This window comes from Uranotaenia lowii, chromosome 2, assembly GCF_029784155.1.
Source record: "Uranotaenia lowii strain MFRU-FL chromosome 2, ASM2978415v1, whole genome shotgun sequence".
In the NCBI taxonomy this organism is placed as follows: domain Eukaryota; kingdom Metazoa; phylum Arthropoda; class Insecta; order Diptera; family Culicidae; genus Uranotaenia; species Uranotaenia lowii.
In genome coordinates, this window is record NC_073692.1 from 67,628,659 (window position 1) to 67,646,410 (window position 17,752).

General features: G+C 38.3%; 1 protein-coding gene across 1 annotated transcript; it reads right to left on the reverse strand.

Moving 5' to 3' along the window:
• Positions 1-5,537: 5,537 nt before the first annotated feature.
• Positions 5,538-6,908, reverse strand: LOC129741512 (uncharacterized). Its single transcript, XM_055733252.1, has one exon. It carries the CDS (start codon positions 6,906-6,908, stop codon positions 5,538-5,540), a length of 1,371 nt encoding a protein of 456 aa, XP_055589227.1.
• Between the last annotated feature and the right edge of the window lie 10,844 nt (positions 6,909-17,752).

Consider the following 17,752-nt stretch of genomic DNA (forward strand, 5'->3'; position numbering starts at 1 on the left):
CTGAAATCTGAATCTGAAATCTGAATCTGAAATCTGAATCTGAAATCTGAATCTGAAATCTGAATCTGAAATCTGAATCTGAAATCTGAATCTGAAATCTGAATCTTTTTTTTTTTTTTTGTCTTTATTAGAGAGACTTTCAGCCTTTGGCTGGTTCGTCTCTAGGAAAAAGTTTTTTTTTTACAATTCGTTCATTATATACGATTCTTTCAGGAAACACAACATTTTTTCTTCTTCTACTGCGTCGTTCGAGAGTGCGTTCCGGATTGATCCATCTATTTGGTATGCATTTCTAGGGCCTAAATATTGTGGACATTCCATCAGTACGTGTTCTACCGTTAACCTCGCATCGCATAAGTCACATATCCTTACTGGTCCCCCGGAAATACAGTGTCGATGAGTGTACCTTGTGTGCCCCACCCGAAGTCTAGATAGTATTATTTGTTCGCTCCTATTTGCCCGATCATCCCATTTGTTGGGTTCCCCTTTTATTTTTGCCAGGTTTAGATTTCTTTGCGATCTCCATTCCGTTAGCCATGCGTCCCATATTTTGGATTTCACCCAACGTGAAAGATCTGATTTAGGTATTCCAACTTCATACTGGGTTTCGTTGCGACCTAAGGCTGCTAGTCTGTCCGCTTCGATGTTTCCATGGATTCCAGAATGACCTGGGATCCAGCAGAATGTAAAGTAGTCAGGAGTTGCGAGTTGAATGTGTTGAATCCAGGGGTGGCGATTTTTTGGATTTTCCAAAGCGAGCAGCACACTCGCCGAATCGGAAAACACAATAACGTTGCTTGTAGAGGTGCAGTGGTAAAGTGCCAGCGCTATGGCTGCAGCTTCTGCTGAAAAGACCGACGTTTCTTTCGGAAGACTCCGAGAAATTTGTAATGTACTGCTATAAAGGCCTGCTCCGACTTTTTCGTCAAGTTTAGAGCCATCAGTAAAAAGTTTGTTGTGATTTAGGAACTTGTTTTCTACAATTGAGTTATAACAAGCGATGACCTTTCTTGGGGCATCTCCTGCACGAATTTTATTTTTTATTTCCCAATTTACCTTCAGTTTGTGGCAGTTCCATCGTCGATCTCCAAGACGTAAAACTCGCTCAGTGTTGGGTAGATGTAGTCCTGTGTATTTTCTAAATATTGTTCGAGCGTTTTGATATAGAAATTGATTTTTGCTAAATTTTTCTGCTACATTGATGGCTTTTTTGGTGGTAGAAAGAGCGGCAACAAGGTGGAAGGGAAGAACACCAGCCTCTGCACAACTGGAAAGTGCAGGAGAGCTTGGAAGTAATCCGCTAGCATTTCGAATCACTTTGTTGTAGATGGGGCCTAGTATTGATATAATATTTTCCAAGGAACGGCTGGTAATTTCTATACCGTACAGAAGTTTACTTGTAACTACGCTGTTTCCAACAGTCAGAATTGTGTCGCGATTTGCCACAGTGTGCCTTTTGCTTATCATTTCAATTAGACGTGAGCGGCTACGAATTTCTTGCTTTAGTTTTTTGCAGTGTGCCACAAAATTCATCCGCCTATCGAAAGTGATTCCTAGAATTTTGGGCTCTTTTCTATATGGTATTTGTACCCCATCCAATAATACTTTCAGTTTCCAAGGTATATGGTTTTTAAGACAGAAGTGGCTACTGAGACATTTCTCTGGAGCCATTGTGAATCCCATAGATTTGGCCCATTTTGATATTCTGTCTACAGCTGTTTGAAGTTTCCTGTTGTTCACTTTAAGACTACGTCCCGTAACAGCTACTAAAATATCATCTGCGTAAACTAAGATATGTACCCCTTTATTTAGATTTTTAAAGATGGAGTTCATCGCGATCAAAAATAAAGTAACTGCAAGTACAGAACCTTGCGGAACGCCATTTTCTTCGTCTTTGACTGTGGATAGTGTTGTTCCTATAATCACTTGGAATGTGCGGTCAGTTAAGAAATTTTTAATGAATTTTCCTAATTTTCCACCTATTTTCCAGTTGCAAAGTTGTCTCAGTATTCCTTCTTTCCACGTGCGATTATAAGCCTTCGAGATATCAAGGGATGCAATGTCCACGTGGTGTTCATTGGCAAAGGCTTCGTTAATGATTTCTCCCACGTCTGCTAGGTATGTACTAGTCCCATATCCACGACGAAATGCATGTTGGCGATTGTCTAAAAGTTCTTTTTCTTCCAAAAGAGTAATAAGTCGACGATTCACCATGCGTTCCATAATTTTAGAAGGGCAACAAGTAAGGCTTATGGGTCGAAAGTGATTGGGTTCTCGACTTTGACATCCGTTTTTAGGTATTGGTACTACAAGGCTAGTTTTCCATATGGCAGGGAACCTTCCTTCAGCCCACAGTCGGTTAAATGCTGCAAGCAGAACTGCTTTAGCTGAGATTGGTAGATGTTTTAGTATTGGGTATCCGATAGAGCAAGGTCCAGCTGATTGCCCCTTAGCATTATCAAGCGCAAAAAGAAGTTCGTTCAATGAAAAGGGCTGGTTATAGTCTTGATCGAGGTAATCCATATGATGGAAGAGGGTCGCTTTTGTTTCTGCTTGTTCTTTATAAGAACGGAAAGTGTCATCATAATTTCGTGTCGCTGATAACTCTTCAAAGTAGTTGCCTAGGCCTTCTGCAATTGCAGAAGGATTGTCAGTATAGTGGCCGTTAATTTTTATAAAGTAGCCTTGTACTCTTCTTTTTCCATTCAACGAATTCACTCGTCTCCACAACTCAGTAGAAGTAGATTGAGAGCTTATTCCGTTTAGAAATTCTTCCCAACTCCGCTGTTTGCTTTCACGTATAATTTTTCGGCAGTTATTCCGTGCGAAACAATATTTGTTGCGATATTCCTCATATTTCGAGTCATTTGAAGATAATTTTTTCAAAGCACGTAGACTTTTTCTGCGAGTTTTTATGGCGAGGGCAACTTCTTCATTCCACCAGTGTGTGGCCTTTTTTCTTAATTTTCCGTCAGTCTTAGGAATACTTTCTTCGCTAGCTTGATAGAAAATATGGTTCAACTCTTCAATTCCATACAAAGTATCTGGCTTGAGTTGGTCTTCTATGCATTTTTCAAAGTTGACCCAATCAGCTTGATCGTAGATCCACCTTTGCCTGCGGGTGATGAGTTGCGAATTTTCTCGAATAGTTATTTCAATCGGGAAGTGATCACTTCCCCGAGGATCACGATGGATAAACCAGTCTAAAGAATTGGTAAAATCTCTAGAGCACAACGATAAATCTATTGCTGATCTAGTTTGACCACGAATAAAGGTTTCTGTTCCATTATTTAGTATCGTAAGATTGTGTTTCTCCGTTTCTTCGAGTATTGTGTTCCCGCGATGATCTGATTTCGAAGAGCCCCAGACAAGATGGTGTGCATTAAAATCGCCCAAAATAATGAAGCGGCCATGAAGTTGACTTATTAAGTCGGATAGGTGTTAACCCAGTTCAGGAATTTTCCCGGGTGGTAGATAAATCGAGACAATGGTTGTTGGAGTATGAGTATGTAAGACGACACCAATGGCAAGAAGTGGGGAATCGAGTTGTATTAATGAGTGTGGTGTAGGGTTTCTAATAGCTAATGCCACGTTCTGGTAGCACGTGGCTCCATTTTTTGTGTACCAGCTGTACTTACCACTAAAACAGGAATTGAGTGCTGTTGAGTGTACTTTATGTATTTCTTGGAGAGCTAAAACCGTTGGTGGATTGGGAGCGATGAGTAGCGTAAGGTCGTTAAAATTGTTTGTTAGCCCATTAATATTCCACTGCAAGGCTAGTCGATTTGAGCAGCTGTAGTTGGAGAGATCGTTTGAGGATCCAAGTGACTCAGAAGATTCCGAGAGGCGACAGTTATCGGGCGGTACTTCGGGTGGGGCAGTGGCTCCATAAATTATCGCGGGCGCGAAGGATTGGTTAAGTCTTGTGTTAGAGGTGTTGTTATCGATCAGGTTTCCGTGAGCTTGTTGTCGGTTTCGTGCAAATCGATTGCTGGTACCCTCACCTGGGTCCCAGTCTGGTGAATCGGTGATCAGAACATTTCTGATTTGTTTTTGAAGTGCGACGTTGTTCTGGAGTTCAGCTTGCAGTGCATCAGATTCTAGAAAATGTTGAACGGTAGGGACTGGTCGATTTGCATTTAAAAAACTACAAACCTTGCTAGCCCCCGGTTGCCAGTCACTAGCAACCACCGAGGTCCCTTGGATCAACGGTGGGGCCTGTGAAAGGCTGTGCGGGGGGGTAGTGTAACGGCTCTGGTGTAGCAACCCATGAGAGCGTTGTCCTGATGAAGCATGTTGAGAGGGAGTGCTATGGATCTCGATGGGTTCTTTTGGGTGAGTGGAGCATTGCTGTATTGAAGAGTGCGTCAATAAATGCTCGAGCTGTGGTGGGGATGCTGAACTAGATGAAAAATCCATTGCGTTTTGTTGCTTAAGGTGACGTGAACGTAGATGTTGCTGAGTCAATGAACTATTACGTTGTGACGTTGATGTTTCTGTGGTGACTGGAGGAAAATTTTTGGCAAGGTGGGATGTTGGGTTTGTTATGTATGGGGTACAGACCTTTGTACTCCCCGACTGCCGATCACTAGCAGTCACCGAAGTCCTGAGGATCAACGGTGAGGCCTGTGAAAGGCTGTGCGAGGGGGGTGTTGTGGCTATTGAGTTGTCACCCCGAAGAGTGTTCTGCTGAGACCTGGTTAGAGCGAGAGCTGATGATCTTGGTTGGTACTCATGGTGAGTAGAAGACTGCATAGATAGTAGAGTTGAGCAGAGCTCAATCTGTGATGATGATTTTAGGCTGGACAGATGTTCCGTTGTATTTTGATGTGTAGAATGGTTTGGGTTATGGTGGAAAGTTGATCTTTTGAACGATGACGCAGACGTTCCTGTGGCGACTAAAGGGATACTTTTGGCAATATGGGCTGCTGTGTTTATTATTGTCGGGGTACAGACCTGTGTACTCCCCGGTTGCCAATCACTAGCGGCCACCGAAGTCCCGAGGATCAACGGTGGGGCCTGTGAAAGGCTGTGCGGGGGGGTTGTGCTGCTTCTTGAGTAGTTATCCGGTACGTATGTACTAAGCTGGATTGTTGAAAATTCTGTTTTTGGAATCGATGCAGTTCCGTGTTCTCCCAGTGGAGCGATTGTGTTTGTAGCTGGAATTGGTTCAACGATAGAGTCTGTTCGGTTTACATAAGTGGGGGTACAAACCTGTGTACCCCCCGGTTGCCAATCACTAGCGGCCACTGAAGTCCCGAGGATCAACAGTGGGGCCTGTGAAAGGCTGTGCGGGGGGGGGTGTTACGTCTCTCTCGTGGTCACCCTGAAGTTTGTTGCTCTGCTGAGTTTCTGGTTGCATGGTTAGAGTTGTATTTGGTGCTTGTCGTTTTTGAAGAAGATGAGTGTTGTAGTTGAAGTCGGCAGGATTTATTGACAGTGGTTGTGTTGATGATTCATAGTGCTGCGATCTTTTTGGTTTGTGTTTGTAGTTGCGGTTTAGTTCGGAGTTTTGTTTAGACATTTTGCTATTTTATTTATTCGCTATCATCGAGCATTTCAATTTCTGTTGAAACAACGATTTCATGGCTCGGTTCAGGGCATTTGATCAGCTTCTTGGTTTCTGTTGTAGGGGGAGAGATATCCAGAATTCTTTTCCGGCTTACACTGCGGCTATAGTTCTTGGTAGTGTTGGAGGAAGGTTGTTGAGTGGTTGATTTTGTGGAGTTGCTTGGCTTGTTGTTGTTGTTTGTGCCGGAATCTTTACGAGAGAGTCTTGCCTTGGTACTTACTTCAGCATAGTTTGTTTGAGGTAAATTAGTTTGGATCGATTTTTCAGGCTGGAGATTTTTCGAGTTCGATTTTGTCACATTTTGGATAGAGGACTTCAGTTCTTCGAGTTCGTTCTTTAGAGACACATAGTCCTTCATCTGGTTTCGAAGTTTTGCCAGTTCTTCTCGTAGTAGTTTTATTTCTCTGTCCTTATCAGAAAACTCGGAAAGTCGATTTTGTACTTTGCTGGAGTAGCTAGCGTTTTTTGTGGTTTCTTCAATTTCTTTCCTAGCTTCATTGAAAGTTATACCCCTGTCGGTTTTAAGTCGGATCACCGCCTCTTCCCTGCGGAAGATCGGACAGTCTTTACTGACCGGTGAGTGAGGCCCTTCGCAGTGCCGACAGAATGGGGAATTTTTACATGGCTGGTTTTCGGGTATGGTGTGTGTTTGTGAGCAAGTTAGGCAGACCGCTTCATTGGAACAATTCTTGATAGAATGTCCATAAGCGGAGCATTTTCGGCAAATCAGAACACTGTCGTAGTAGGGTCTTACATTAGTGCGTATCATCCCAAAGTAAATGAAGTTCGGACGTACCGTTCCTCTGAATGTTAATACAACAAGCGGTGTATTTGTAGTTTCTTTTTCGCTGATTTTCTTGGTGATCCGTCTAACTAAAGTTACGCCTTGTTTCCTCAGCTCCTCAAGTAAATCCTCATCCGAAACGTTTATTGTGTCCTGGTCAAAGACTACGCCCTTGGTGAAATTATATCTTGGGTGGTCAATGACTTCAACCTGGGTTTTGCTCTCATCAATAAGATGAGTCATACAGATTAGAGCTTTGTAAATGATAGGCGACTGCGTTCGAAGAACATAACGTGTTCCTCGAGCTTCTTTTGTGGCTGTTACTAGTTTTCGATTTTCGTACCCAATTGCTGCCTCAATCGATCGTGCAATAACAAATGGATTAGAGGGCAGACGAGGCTCATCTGTTTGTGGGTTAGGAGAGTCAAGGTCATTTCCTTTTGCGCGTAATTGCAGGACACGTAAAACACCGTCATTATGCCGAGTGGTCATGTAAACTGGAAGTCGTTTTTCACCTAAATTGGGCGGATCGTCCGGAGGTGGACCCTCCATGGTGCTGATTTGGTTAACAACTATTTCACAAGCACCTAGTTTTCGGGTCACGATTTAGAACAATGGCTGACAACTGGAAAAATCACTCCTCGTGTTTTACCAATGTTATTCACAAAATTTCGCGAATGTTTGTCTTAAAACTATGTGAAAAACTTAGATGATCACTTCACCGAAGTTATGCTTATATTTTGTTAAGCGAATAAATAGTTTGCAATAATAATCACTTGATTATTTAAAGCGCAATATAAAAGTACCGAATAGCTCGAGTGCTTGATTGGAACTGAAATCTGAATCTGAAATCTGAATCTGAAATCTGAATCTGAAATCTGAATCTGAAATCTGAATCTGAAATCTGAATCTGAAATCTGAATCTGAATCTGAAATCTGAATCTGAAATCGGATCTTGAAATTTAAATCTGATAACTGAAATTGAAATCTGAAATCTGCAATCTGAAATCTGAGATCTGAATCTGAAATCATGGACGTGAAATTTAGAAATGTTGCCCATCCATTAAAATATTAAATCAAAAAAGATTCAAGCAATTCCTACAACAATAAAGCATTCATTTCGTTATCAGCATCAGCACAATCAATCAACAAACCACGCGGCGAGACGGCAGTTCCTCCTGCTGCTGGGTTGGGTGGTAGATTTGGTGAGCGACAAAAAGAGAGCTACAGGATTTGTTTCTCCCGCAGCTACGTGAGGGGTGCGAGATTTGTACACCAACCTGTTGAAAACGTGGACCAAACTGGTTGAAATCTGGCAGCTTTCAGTAAATTCAAAAAACGTTGCTACAAATTTTCAAAACACCACACAAAATGTATGTCAATCGAAAGAGGAGATTCTAATGAATCTCTAGGTATATAAAAAGTGACCAATTTGAGTTCAAATTTTAGAGAAATCACGCTAATAAAATCTCGTAAACCCACCGACACGAGGGGGAGTTTGAAAAATGACAAAAAAGATGTGAGTTTCATTGCCATATACTGACAAATGAGATTTTTGAGGAACCAACTATGTTCTACGAAAATAATAATAAAGTTAACGAAAAAAAACTAAAATTTGAATTTAGAGAATCGATCCATTGGTAACCGAGATACAGCAATGCAAAGCCAAAATTGGGTGACTTTTTTGAAGTAAGAATTTTTTCTACCGGAAGTTCCGGGATAGCGGCCAAAACTTCCTTTGGACCTCCAAAAATTTATACATCCATGGATAGATTTATTTTTGACAATTCCAAATATTATAAAATCAGCGCAATATTTGGAACCAGTCTCAAGTTATAGGCATTCTAAAAAGAGCTCTTTTTCGGGACTTTTTTCATTCGGAATCAGCTACTGGTGATTTCGTAAAATATTTCGACTTCATTTTCCAATATTGAGAAACTAGAATAAATTATTTATACAATGAATTAAAATTCATCGAAATCGGTCAATATTTGCGGCCAGGAGAACGTACGTAAACTGCAGGTGAAATTTCTCAAAAATAGATTTGTACGGAAATTTTGCGAACGGCTTTGGAAGGTTAAAGATGCTATTTTCGTGACGTGAGATCCATTCACGAATTTCATTTTGCTCCCTTTAGTGATGCCGTCGAACGTAATTCTACGTGAAAATTGTTGACCTTTGCCAAAGGAACAAATGTTCGAATTTCACTTATTTAAGACTGTTGAACTACACTATGAACTCAGAAGTTTATATAGACTTGCATTTTTAATCAAATTTAGCCAATACTAAGCATGAACTTTAAAGTTTGTGTGTAGTTTTAAATCTGTCTATTCGTACTTTTTTTCAACATTAGTCTTCAACCCTCTCTGTGAAGAGGTACATATTGTATTGTTTATCACCATATTTCAGAAGTTATTGACTATATTTTGTTACATTCAGTGTTTTTCTTTAATAATCGAATTTCCTGCCAGCGGCTTTGATTACTTAAAACAATTCTTAATACAGCCCACAGTCAGTAACCGACTGCCTATCAGCAACCTTGCGTGGTCAGGTTGTGCCTTTCGAAGTGACCAACCGACCGCCGACCAGGTGCTGTGGTGAAAAATTTCACCCATTTACGGCTAAAAGGTTAGCCCCATTTCGTTGATCCGTGTAAGGCCGCCTTTTTGGTGGCAAATCCATAAATCACCAGCAGCGCAGTCGTAATTCATTTCCAATTCGGCATCATCAAGCTGGGTAGGTACGCATGAGCATTCAGCGAGTCGCAGACAGATCTCGAATCATCCTGGCGGATGGCCGTTGATGAACGTAATCGGCTCGCTTCCAGCTCTAGAAGTGCTCAGTTACTCACCTAGCTAAGTGAGAACTTATGTATTGGGTTAGTTTCATAATGTCAAAAACAAAGGCATACATTCTTCAGTTTTTTAAACAAATTATGTCGTTAAAATCAGGTTTAGACATTTTCTGTTGTCTTGAAGCTTATTTTAATTCAAATTATGCTAAGAACTGCAACCACACCTCAAAAAATCGCAATGCAGTTGAGGCTCCAAAAATAGAGGGGTAACCTGTAAAAATACAATACGAGTTTGGCTCCTAAAAACCTAAGGTATGAGCCGTTTCAAATAATGAATTGACTAAAAACAACTCCGGATATCGACATAATAAAAAAATTAATTAAAATGTACAAAAACTATTGATAAAATCTATCGAAAAAAAACCCGCGAGATGAATATCGATCCTCAAGCACATTTTACTTATACTTATTGTGCATTTCGATCAAAATCAATAAGGATCAGTTCAGTGCTTACGCAGAAAAGATGGTTTCTTTTAGTTATGCATGAAGTATTGGGTTTAGACTATGATGACTCTTGTATGGTGGTCTCAAATGCCAAATTGCACGTTCAGCCACATTGAAAAAAGTTTTGACAGTTGGCTGAAGTTTTTAAAGGAAGAGGGAGTCCAGGGACGCCGGTTGTTAGTGATGAAAAATCCGATAAATTTAGCTTAGCATAGCTTAGCTTGGTTGACTACTCATATATACCATAAATCATTGAACTCGAAATGCTTTATTTACAGGTTTTCTTTAAATTGATTCTAGAGGATCTTCGTATTTTTTACATTTGTTTACAAACTATACATTTCGAATTCCACGATCGCTGGCGTGGCTAAGCAGAACATGTTCCACATCGCCAATGGTTGCTACTCCGTGATTAATCGAGGCCATCAATTTTGCATAAAGTCCAAAAGAATGGTGCTTGGGATTAGCAGTTATTCTCATTGTACAAAACTGATGCTCTCCCTTTTTAAATGATTAATAACGGCGCCGGCCACGTCCTAGTAGTCAATGGGGAAAAAGGAGGGATTGTTAGTAAGATACTCTTTAAGTTCAACTAGCAACCTCTCGCTACTGCACTTAAAAAAAAAAATTGAAATAGTCAGAACCAGATATAAGCTAGTATCACAAACTATGGAAACCGTCTATTCGTCTGCGAATCCACATTCAAGTATCCAAGGAAAGGGTTGTGTAAGTTGGTGTAAGGTAGAGATCAGGATCCATTCTGGTAAATGGTGTGATTTGCCTGGATCCTTTTATGATGAGGATGGGTACTGTTACCCTGTACACTGCGTTAGGTTGGCTGTGATATAAATGATGTGTCGGGTCGGAGGTTCTCTTAAGACTAACTTTTATTATTAATTCCTCTTTACACTAGAGCGGTGACCGACCGCACATGGTACAGTCCGAAAGTGAGGAGTCAGCATCTTGCGCTGAGCCCTCACATTGGACTTTGGTCGATATACAGTTTGTTTATGCTTTGCTTGCATAAACGAACTGTAATATTGATACAACAATGTTGCTGATCCACCACAGGTGCGATCATGGGTTTCCTACACCTCCTATGCTCCTAGATATTTCCTAAGGAAACTCCTATTTCTCTGAGGCATTTGATAAACGTCAAATTAAAATGGATCGAGTAAAATATTGAAGGCAAATCAATACCATCCAAATTTCTGCCTTGATAAACTAGCTCTTTTTCCTAAACATGATCCCTGTTGAACCAAAGAGTTTGTGAAAGCTTTAATGGTTGAAGACGGAAAGTAACGTAAAATGACACAAATTTTTCCAAATTGTTTTTCTATGGATATTGCCTTTCTGAAAACTCTTTGATGCTTAGCTTTTCTTTGCCTCACATTTTAGAAGTCTTTCTCATCAATACTTAATCAATAGGAAGTTAAGTTTATTAAAAACAGATTTAATCTGGAATAATATAACATGATGAAGAAAACCAATGTATCCTTGTAATAAATATATTTTTGAAAGGTTTTCTTATCAATTAATATGTACTTCATTTAGTAATTTTTCTGTAACGGAAATTTCCGAAAACATCTCTTATTTTCTCTAACTACAAATCAGTGAAATCTTTTTTTTTTCTTCTCTTGCACTCCCACGGTTCCTAGTCAATCGTCTACATTAGTTAAGACAAGATGAGACTATTATTCTAAGAATTATATATTTTCTTAAAATGTTAAAGTCACTCTTTTGAACTAATTTTTCAAGGAAAAAACATTAAGAAATACTGATTTCATCATTAAATGATGATAGTGATTTTTCAATAGTATTTCAAGTGGATTAACAGTACATAAGAACGATTAAAAATCGAAACTGCGAAATAAGAAACCTCAATGAAAGTTTCTTATTTCCCTCAAACTGGATCTTATAACATTAACGAATTTGCAAAACGGCATAATTAATCTCTTTTGATTCATCCTTTTTAAAAATGTGGAATCATCTGAGTTCAAATCAATCATACAAATAATATTATTGTTTAAAAAACCTTAAAAATGTTATTTCCATTTTACCATCTTGTGATCGATAATAAAAAACGATAGAGAAAAAAAGTGCAGTACCTATTATGATTTGTTTTACGGACACCGGCTGTACGCCATCTCTTTACAAATCTCACGCTAATGTTTGGGGTAATGCGTTATGTTCTGATAAAAAGAATTCAATTTAAAAATATTGAAAACGACAAATGTGTTATATAAAATTTACTCAATACTTGCTCATAGAAGAAATCATTAAACCTAACCTCAACCTATTTTTAAATTTTTTTTTTTCATTTCGTACCAAACTTTTAAAAAATATCCGAGTATCGATCAACGAGTTCAATTTTCCAATGTTCATATTACAAATGGGAATATTTCAAAACTCCATTTAGTATAAGAAATGTATGAAATTTCCTTATTTTTCTTGCATATTGATTGTTCCAGTTTCAAAGTTTATCAAGTTTTATTAAGTCTTTTGCTGAAGTTTTAAATTTTTCAAAGTTAACTATTTTCCAATTTCCAAATATTGGATATCAAATGCAAATTTTGGAATATATGTGTATCTTAAACATTCGAAAAATCTTGGGTCTGAAATCATAAAATAATTCACCTTTCCAGCTTTTGATTTTTGAATTTTCATGTTTTATTTTTCAAACAGCCAAACTTTCTAATTAAAAAAACAACAAAAATTTCGAACATCCACTTGTTTTAAAATTTCCATTGTAATTATATAAAGTTTATCAAAAATTAAAAAAAAACATTCCGGGCTTAAATTTCGAATACCTATTATCTCAAAAAAAAAGTTTCCTAATATCCAAATTATAACATTTTTGAATAATTCAAATATTTAAGTTTTTCCAATTTATAACTTCCAAATTGTCTAGAAAACCAAAAGTCAAGAATGCAAAAACAAATCACACATATTGACCAATTCTAGTTCGTTTTAACATAATTATAAAGTCTGGATCAACTCTGAAATATGTAATTAGAAAGAGAAAACTATCATCCTTAAAAACCACCTTTATGAAGTCAACTTTGTACATAAATAAAAGTTCGTCACATATAAAATTGTTTTCAATTCTCTTTTTATGGCACTTATAAATCCATCACAAAACATGTATGATTGAAAATTGTGTGGAATATATAAACCATTAAATGCCGTTCAACTGCATCAAAATTGTAAAGGCAGTATATTACTATCGTTTTTAGGAACACTTACAAACATGAAAAATTAATATAAAGGAACGGGCTCACCGGAAAATCCAAATGAAATGACAATCCTAGATGTTGGAAGAGTCCGCCAGGAAAAACTGTTTAAATCTTCAAAGAGTTTGATTTCCAAAATGTTCCAATCCAACAAGTGGTACTAATCTTATTTCGCACTCTTTTATCATATTTTTGGTCCTTAACGCCAATTGCTATGCCCAAAAAAAGAAAACATATGCTTGATTCATTCGTTTAACAATTCAAAACATATTGAAGAAGAAAATAAATATTTTAACTAGCAAAACACATAGTGGTACTATTCTTATTTCGCTCACTGTATGTTTATTGTGTTTAAATATGAGCGCGTAGAGACAAAGGTCGCCAACATCAACTTGTTGCCCTTGGTTCAAGCTTCAATGTGATTTATTAGATTTAAGAATCCACTAGCACGTTTTTGCAATAATCAGCCGTGAAGGTGAGAAAAAAATCTAAAAATGTTAATACCTTTGCTAAAAATCATCTTAAGAACCTATGAATCTTAAAAAAATTTCACTTTTTGCCCTTCCGGACACTATGGCACTGTCTGGTGATTTAGGAACAAGAGAAATCAATAAGGGCAAGAACCAATGAGAGATATTCTTGGAGTGCATCGATGGAAGATCCAGCAAACATTTAAGAGGGTATATCGCAGGAACAACAGAATTATTCAAAGAAATATACCAGATGAAAAGATTGTATTAAACTTACCAAAATAGCATATAGCTACAAAAGTGGAGGCGATATATCTACAATGACAAGATTTTAACGATTCGATTTCCCCACAAAAAGCAAAATATACGATTTAAAGTAATTTGATTGAAACGAACAAAAATTTCCCGACCGAGATTTGAACTCCAGTCCTCCTCCGATTTGGCTGTTCGGTATCTTACCACGATGCCGACTCATCAGTTGATATGAATCGCGCTGTAGCTCTATATGAAAGATTTTCTGTTCACGATCCGGTCAAAGGAAGAAAGAAGGAAGGATCGCCCATTTATCGTAAATCAGTTCACTCAAATCGTAAATGTCGAATTAGCATATTCTCAACTATTTGGAGACATATTTACGAATTGACTAAACAGCTCTCCGATTCTACTTTTGTTGGGCAAAGCTTGTCGTAAATGGATGATAGAAAATCACTCAATATCAACTTGTTTACGATGGTTATTGAAAATGTCTCAATATTCGATTTGGACTATCATTTCTATTACGATTTCATGTTAGCTGGGCATTCTATCGATGGAGTTCAACTTGTACGCTCTTGTCAATCGATTTCATCACGTTCACCATGGTGTAATCTACCATAATGCCGTTGTACTGAAGCAAAGATTGTGGGTTCAAGTCATGTTGGAGAATCGTTTTGTCTTTTTATAAAAACTCATTAAATCAACAGCTTATGTTCTTCCTACCATCAATTCTCTTGTTCCACAAAAATTTACATTATATTCAAAAACTTCAAAAAAATAAAGTACGAAATATACCAAAGACGTGGGCACATCATTAGGTTTGATTACAATGAAAATAAAAATGGAAAAAAACAAAACACTGAACGATTAAGAATGAAAATGAAAAATAACAAAAAAAATCGGGAGCTCACGCCAGTGGAAATTTTTTAATCGGCAAATAGGGGAGATAAGGGCATAACGAGCACCCGGGGCATAGTATGCACTTCTGTTTTCTACAAAAGTACGTATTTTCTGAGATAAATTTTCATGAGGATTAGTTTCGTACTTCCTGTAGTATGATTTTTCACCAAAAAAGAATCTTCTAATCACCTTTACAGAAATATTTCGAAAATATCTAGGTTCTCAAGTGACGAAAGTATTGTAATTTTCAAGCACCAGAAAACAAGCTTTTATGATTTTTGAATCATCATGATCTATAGTGTACGCAGTGCAACATGATATACCAAATTGTTCCTCAATTTTCATTATCATTATGTTTTTGATTTTTCACTTAAATCACTCTGTTGTGTTGTGAGCCTACTTGGTTGAACGATTCAACTGAATAAAAGCAATCGAAAGATTCCTTTTAATTCAACCACGGTGGTTGAATTAAAAGGAATCTTTCGATTGCGTTGTTTCACTTTAATTAATTTTTAAACGCGTTTTTACTTTGATTTGTTGACTTGGGGCGAGCAGAACACAATCATTCGGGGCACGATGAGCGTTTTCTGCCGTAGCATCTAGCACCGAATTCAACTCGATGTAGTCATCATCACCAGTTCACATCTGACGATTTGGCTTATTGGTTAGATGTCGGAGAGGTAATCAGTAGGTTCGAGTTCGTTTCCTGTTCGAGGAGATATTTTTTTATTTACCATTCATGATCGATTATTTTGATTGTTGCATTTCATGACTATAGGTACTTGGCGGGCGATGCAAAGCACCAAAAACATAATGTATAAGTGTGTGTGAATTACTTGTATTCTACAAAAAGTCATACATTATTTTAGTATTGCTTTGTTTGATGGCTCTACGAAATGGATCGATCATGATGGTAAATGAAAAAAAATCCCCTCGAACAGAAATCGAACTCGAGTCTACTTACCTTTCCGACATCTAACCAATAGGCCAAATCGTCAGTTGAAACAAGTCAAACTGTAGCTCTACTATTCAGTTGACTACTTCGAGTGAAATTCGCTGCTGGATTTCACGGCAAAAAACGCTCATCGTGCCCCGATCAATGTTGCTTATACTGTCCCAGTGGGGGTTCTAAATATGCCCCTACAGTAACTGATTTTCAGACAGCAAATTCCTATTATTAATTCGAAAAACAAATAAAAATGTTCTAAACATGCGTGAAGGTGTATCTTCCTCACTAAAAATTGCAAAAAAGAAGCTCTAAATTCTCCCATAAAAATTTCCAGCTATGGAAATCACTTTGATCAGCGTCATCATTTTTTATTTGAAAACCGCGCAACATTGCCCATTATGGTGTTTAACTTTATTTTTCAACAAAATCTTTAAAAAAAAGAATCTACAGAAGTTTGCTCCAATCCGATGGGAAGGGAGGGATTGACATCGAGACTCCCCAATCCTCCGCTCCCCCCAAAATCCGGCTCTGTTCACAGTAATTAAATAAATTGATTGCCTCGCAGCAATTGTATTTTATTTGTCTTTTTATGAATAACGTTAAGTTAAGTGAATTTTTAATAAGCACGATCAGAAATTTCTACCTCATAATTTTTGGCTGGGATCACTTAAATTTTTTTCCAATTGAATCTGCTGCCTTACGAAAGATGAAATCCTAAATTGCTCTGAACATTTTGCCACGAATAATCTAGATTAAAACCTCTGGTTGAAATATGATTGGCGCCCGCCCGACGAAAAAACCTTCTCAGAAACGGAAAACAAAGTTTTCTCATTTGGAGCAATTTATTTGCTTTTCGACTGTCGCCACTGGCCATTGTCATAAAGAAGTTGACCGCCTTTTCGTTACACGGCAAAAGCTTCCTTGTTCGAGTCTCCTATTCAAAGGAAAGCGCCTCGGCTCAGAAGGAGTTCATCGGCAAACGAGAAGAGGTGAACTATCGGACTTCTCTAACGGCTCCAACTGAGTAGAGTCGAATTCTAAATCGGCAAAGGGGACCGCTTCGAGCCGGGAGAAAAGGTCGCGCGATAATGTGGCTCAGTGATTCTGCACCAGCAACTGTTAGCCACCAAAGGAAAAGTGCAATCTGTCTCGTGGCTGCCCCCCAGACAAGACAAGACCGGGTACAAAGTTCACGCAAATAATATATGGGGAGCCCTGCTAAGGAAAAGTTCTCGCCAGAGGGTCCTCCTATTCAGCTCTAGCGCTAGAGAGCAAGTTAAGTTGCCATTGTCAGGCGGCGCACCAATGCAATGCAGTGGCGAAAGAAGGGGGCGTCACTATATGTAAAAGTTTCCGAGTAGGTACAAAGAGGCATCGAAGATAAGCGTGTCGCTGCCAGTAAGTTCAAAGAAATCATAAACACTCCCGCGTGTGACAGTCCCAAGCCAGATTGCAACTCCCGTGTGCATGCATATACCTTCATATGCAAAACTGTTGCAGCGCCTCTATTGAGAAGTTACCATCCATAGGATGAGTGAGGCCGACTTCGGGAAAGGAGCATAGATTAAGCAATTGCACCTCCGGTGGTAGAAAGATGTCATTGTTCATCCCGCCCGGACCGAGGTTGGCTCCAATGGGTAGTCACTTCGAATGGATAGAAATGGAAGTCTCAAGTCGCCCACGCAGGTCAAACCTCCCGGAGCAGTGGGCATCTGTTTGACACCCTCGCACTCAGTAGAAGTTAGGAATCGCAGACTTAGTTTTCGGTGAAAAGCAATGGCATTAAATTCATAGATAGTGACTTCAAAAATAATTTAAATTAATAGAAAATTTTCCCGTGTGTTTTCAAACAACCATGTTTATGTTTATGTAGACGCGTCATTTAGCTGGTGAATCAATACGTTTTTTCCCATGTATCCTTAAAACATCTTAATTCAATAAGTTCTTTATTAGGCAGTTTACTTTTACAAGTTTTACGGGCCGAGGGTTAGTTATATAAATCAAATGAGGGAGAGTAATGACTGAAGGTCAGGATTTGGGGAGGGAAAACAGCTTGAAAATATCTAATTAATATACTTCATATGGAGGACTTCCCTTTGTGGCCTTTAACCAACATTTTTTTTTTCACAAATTTATGTATCAATATGATGTGTTTTTGTGATAAAACATTTGATTTTGATTCCCGAAGCAACGTTATTTATCAACAATATTAAGAAACTATAATAGAAACTTTTCACTTCCACATGAAAAGCTCACTTGATAAACAGACAAAATGGATTTAAGACGAATTT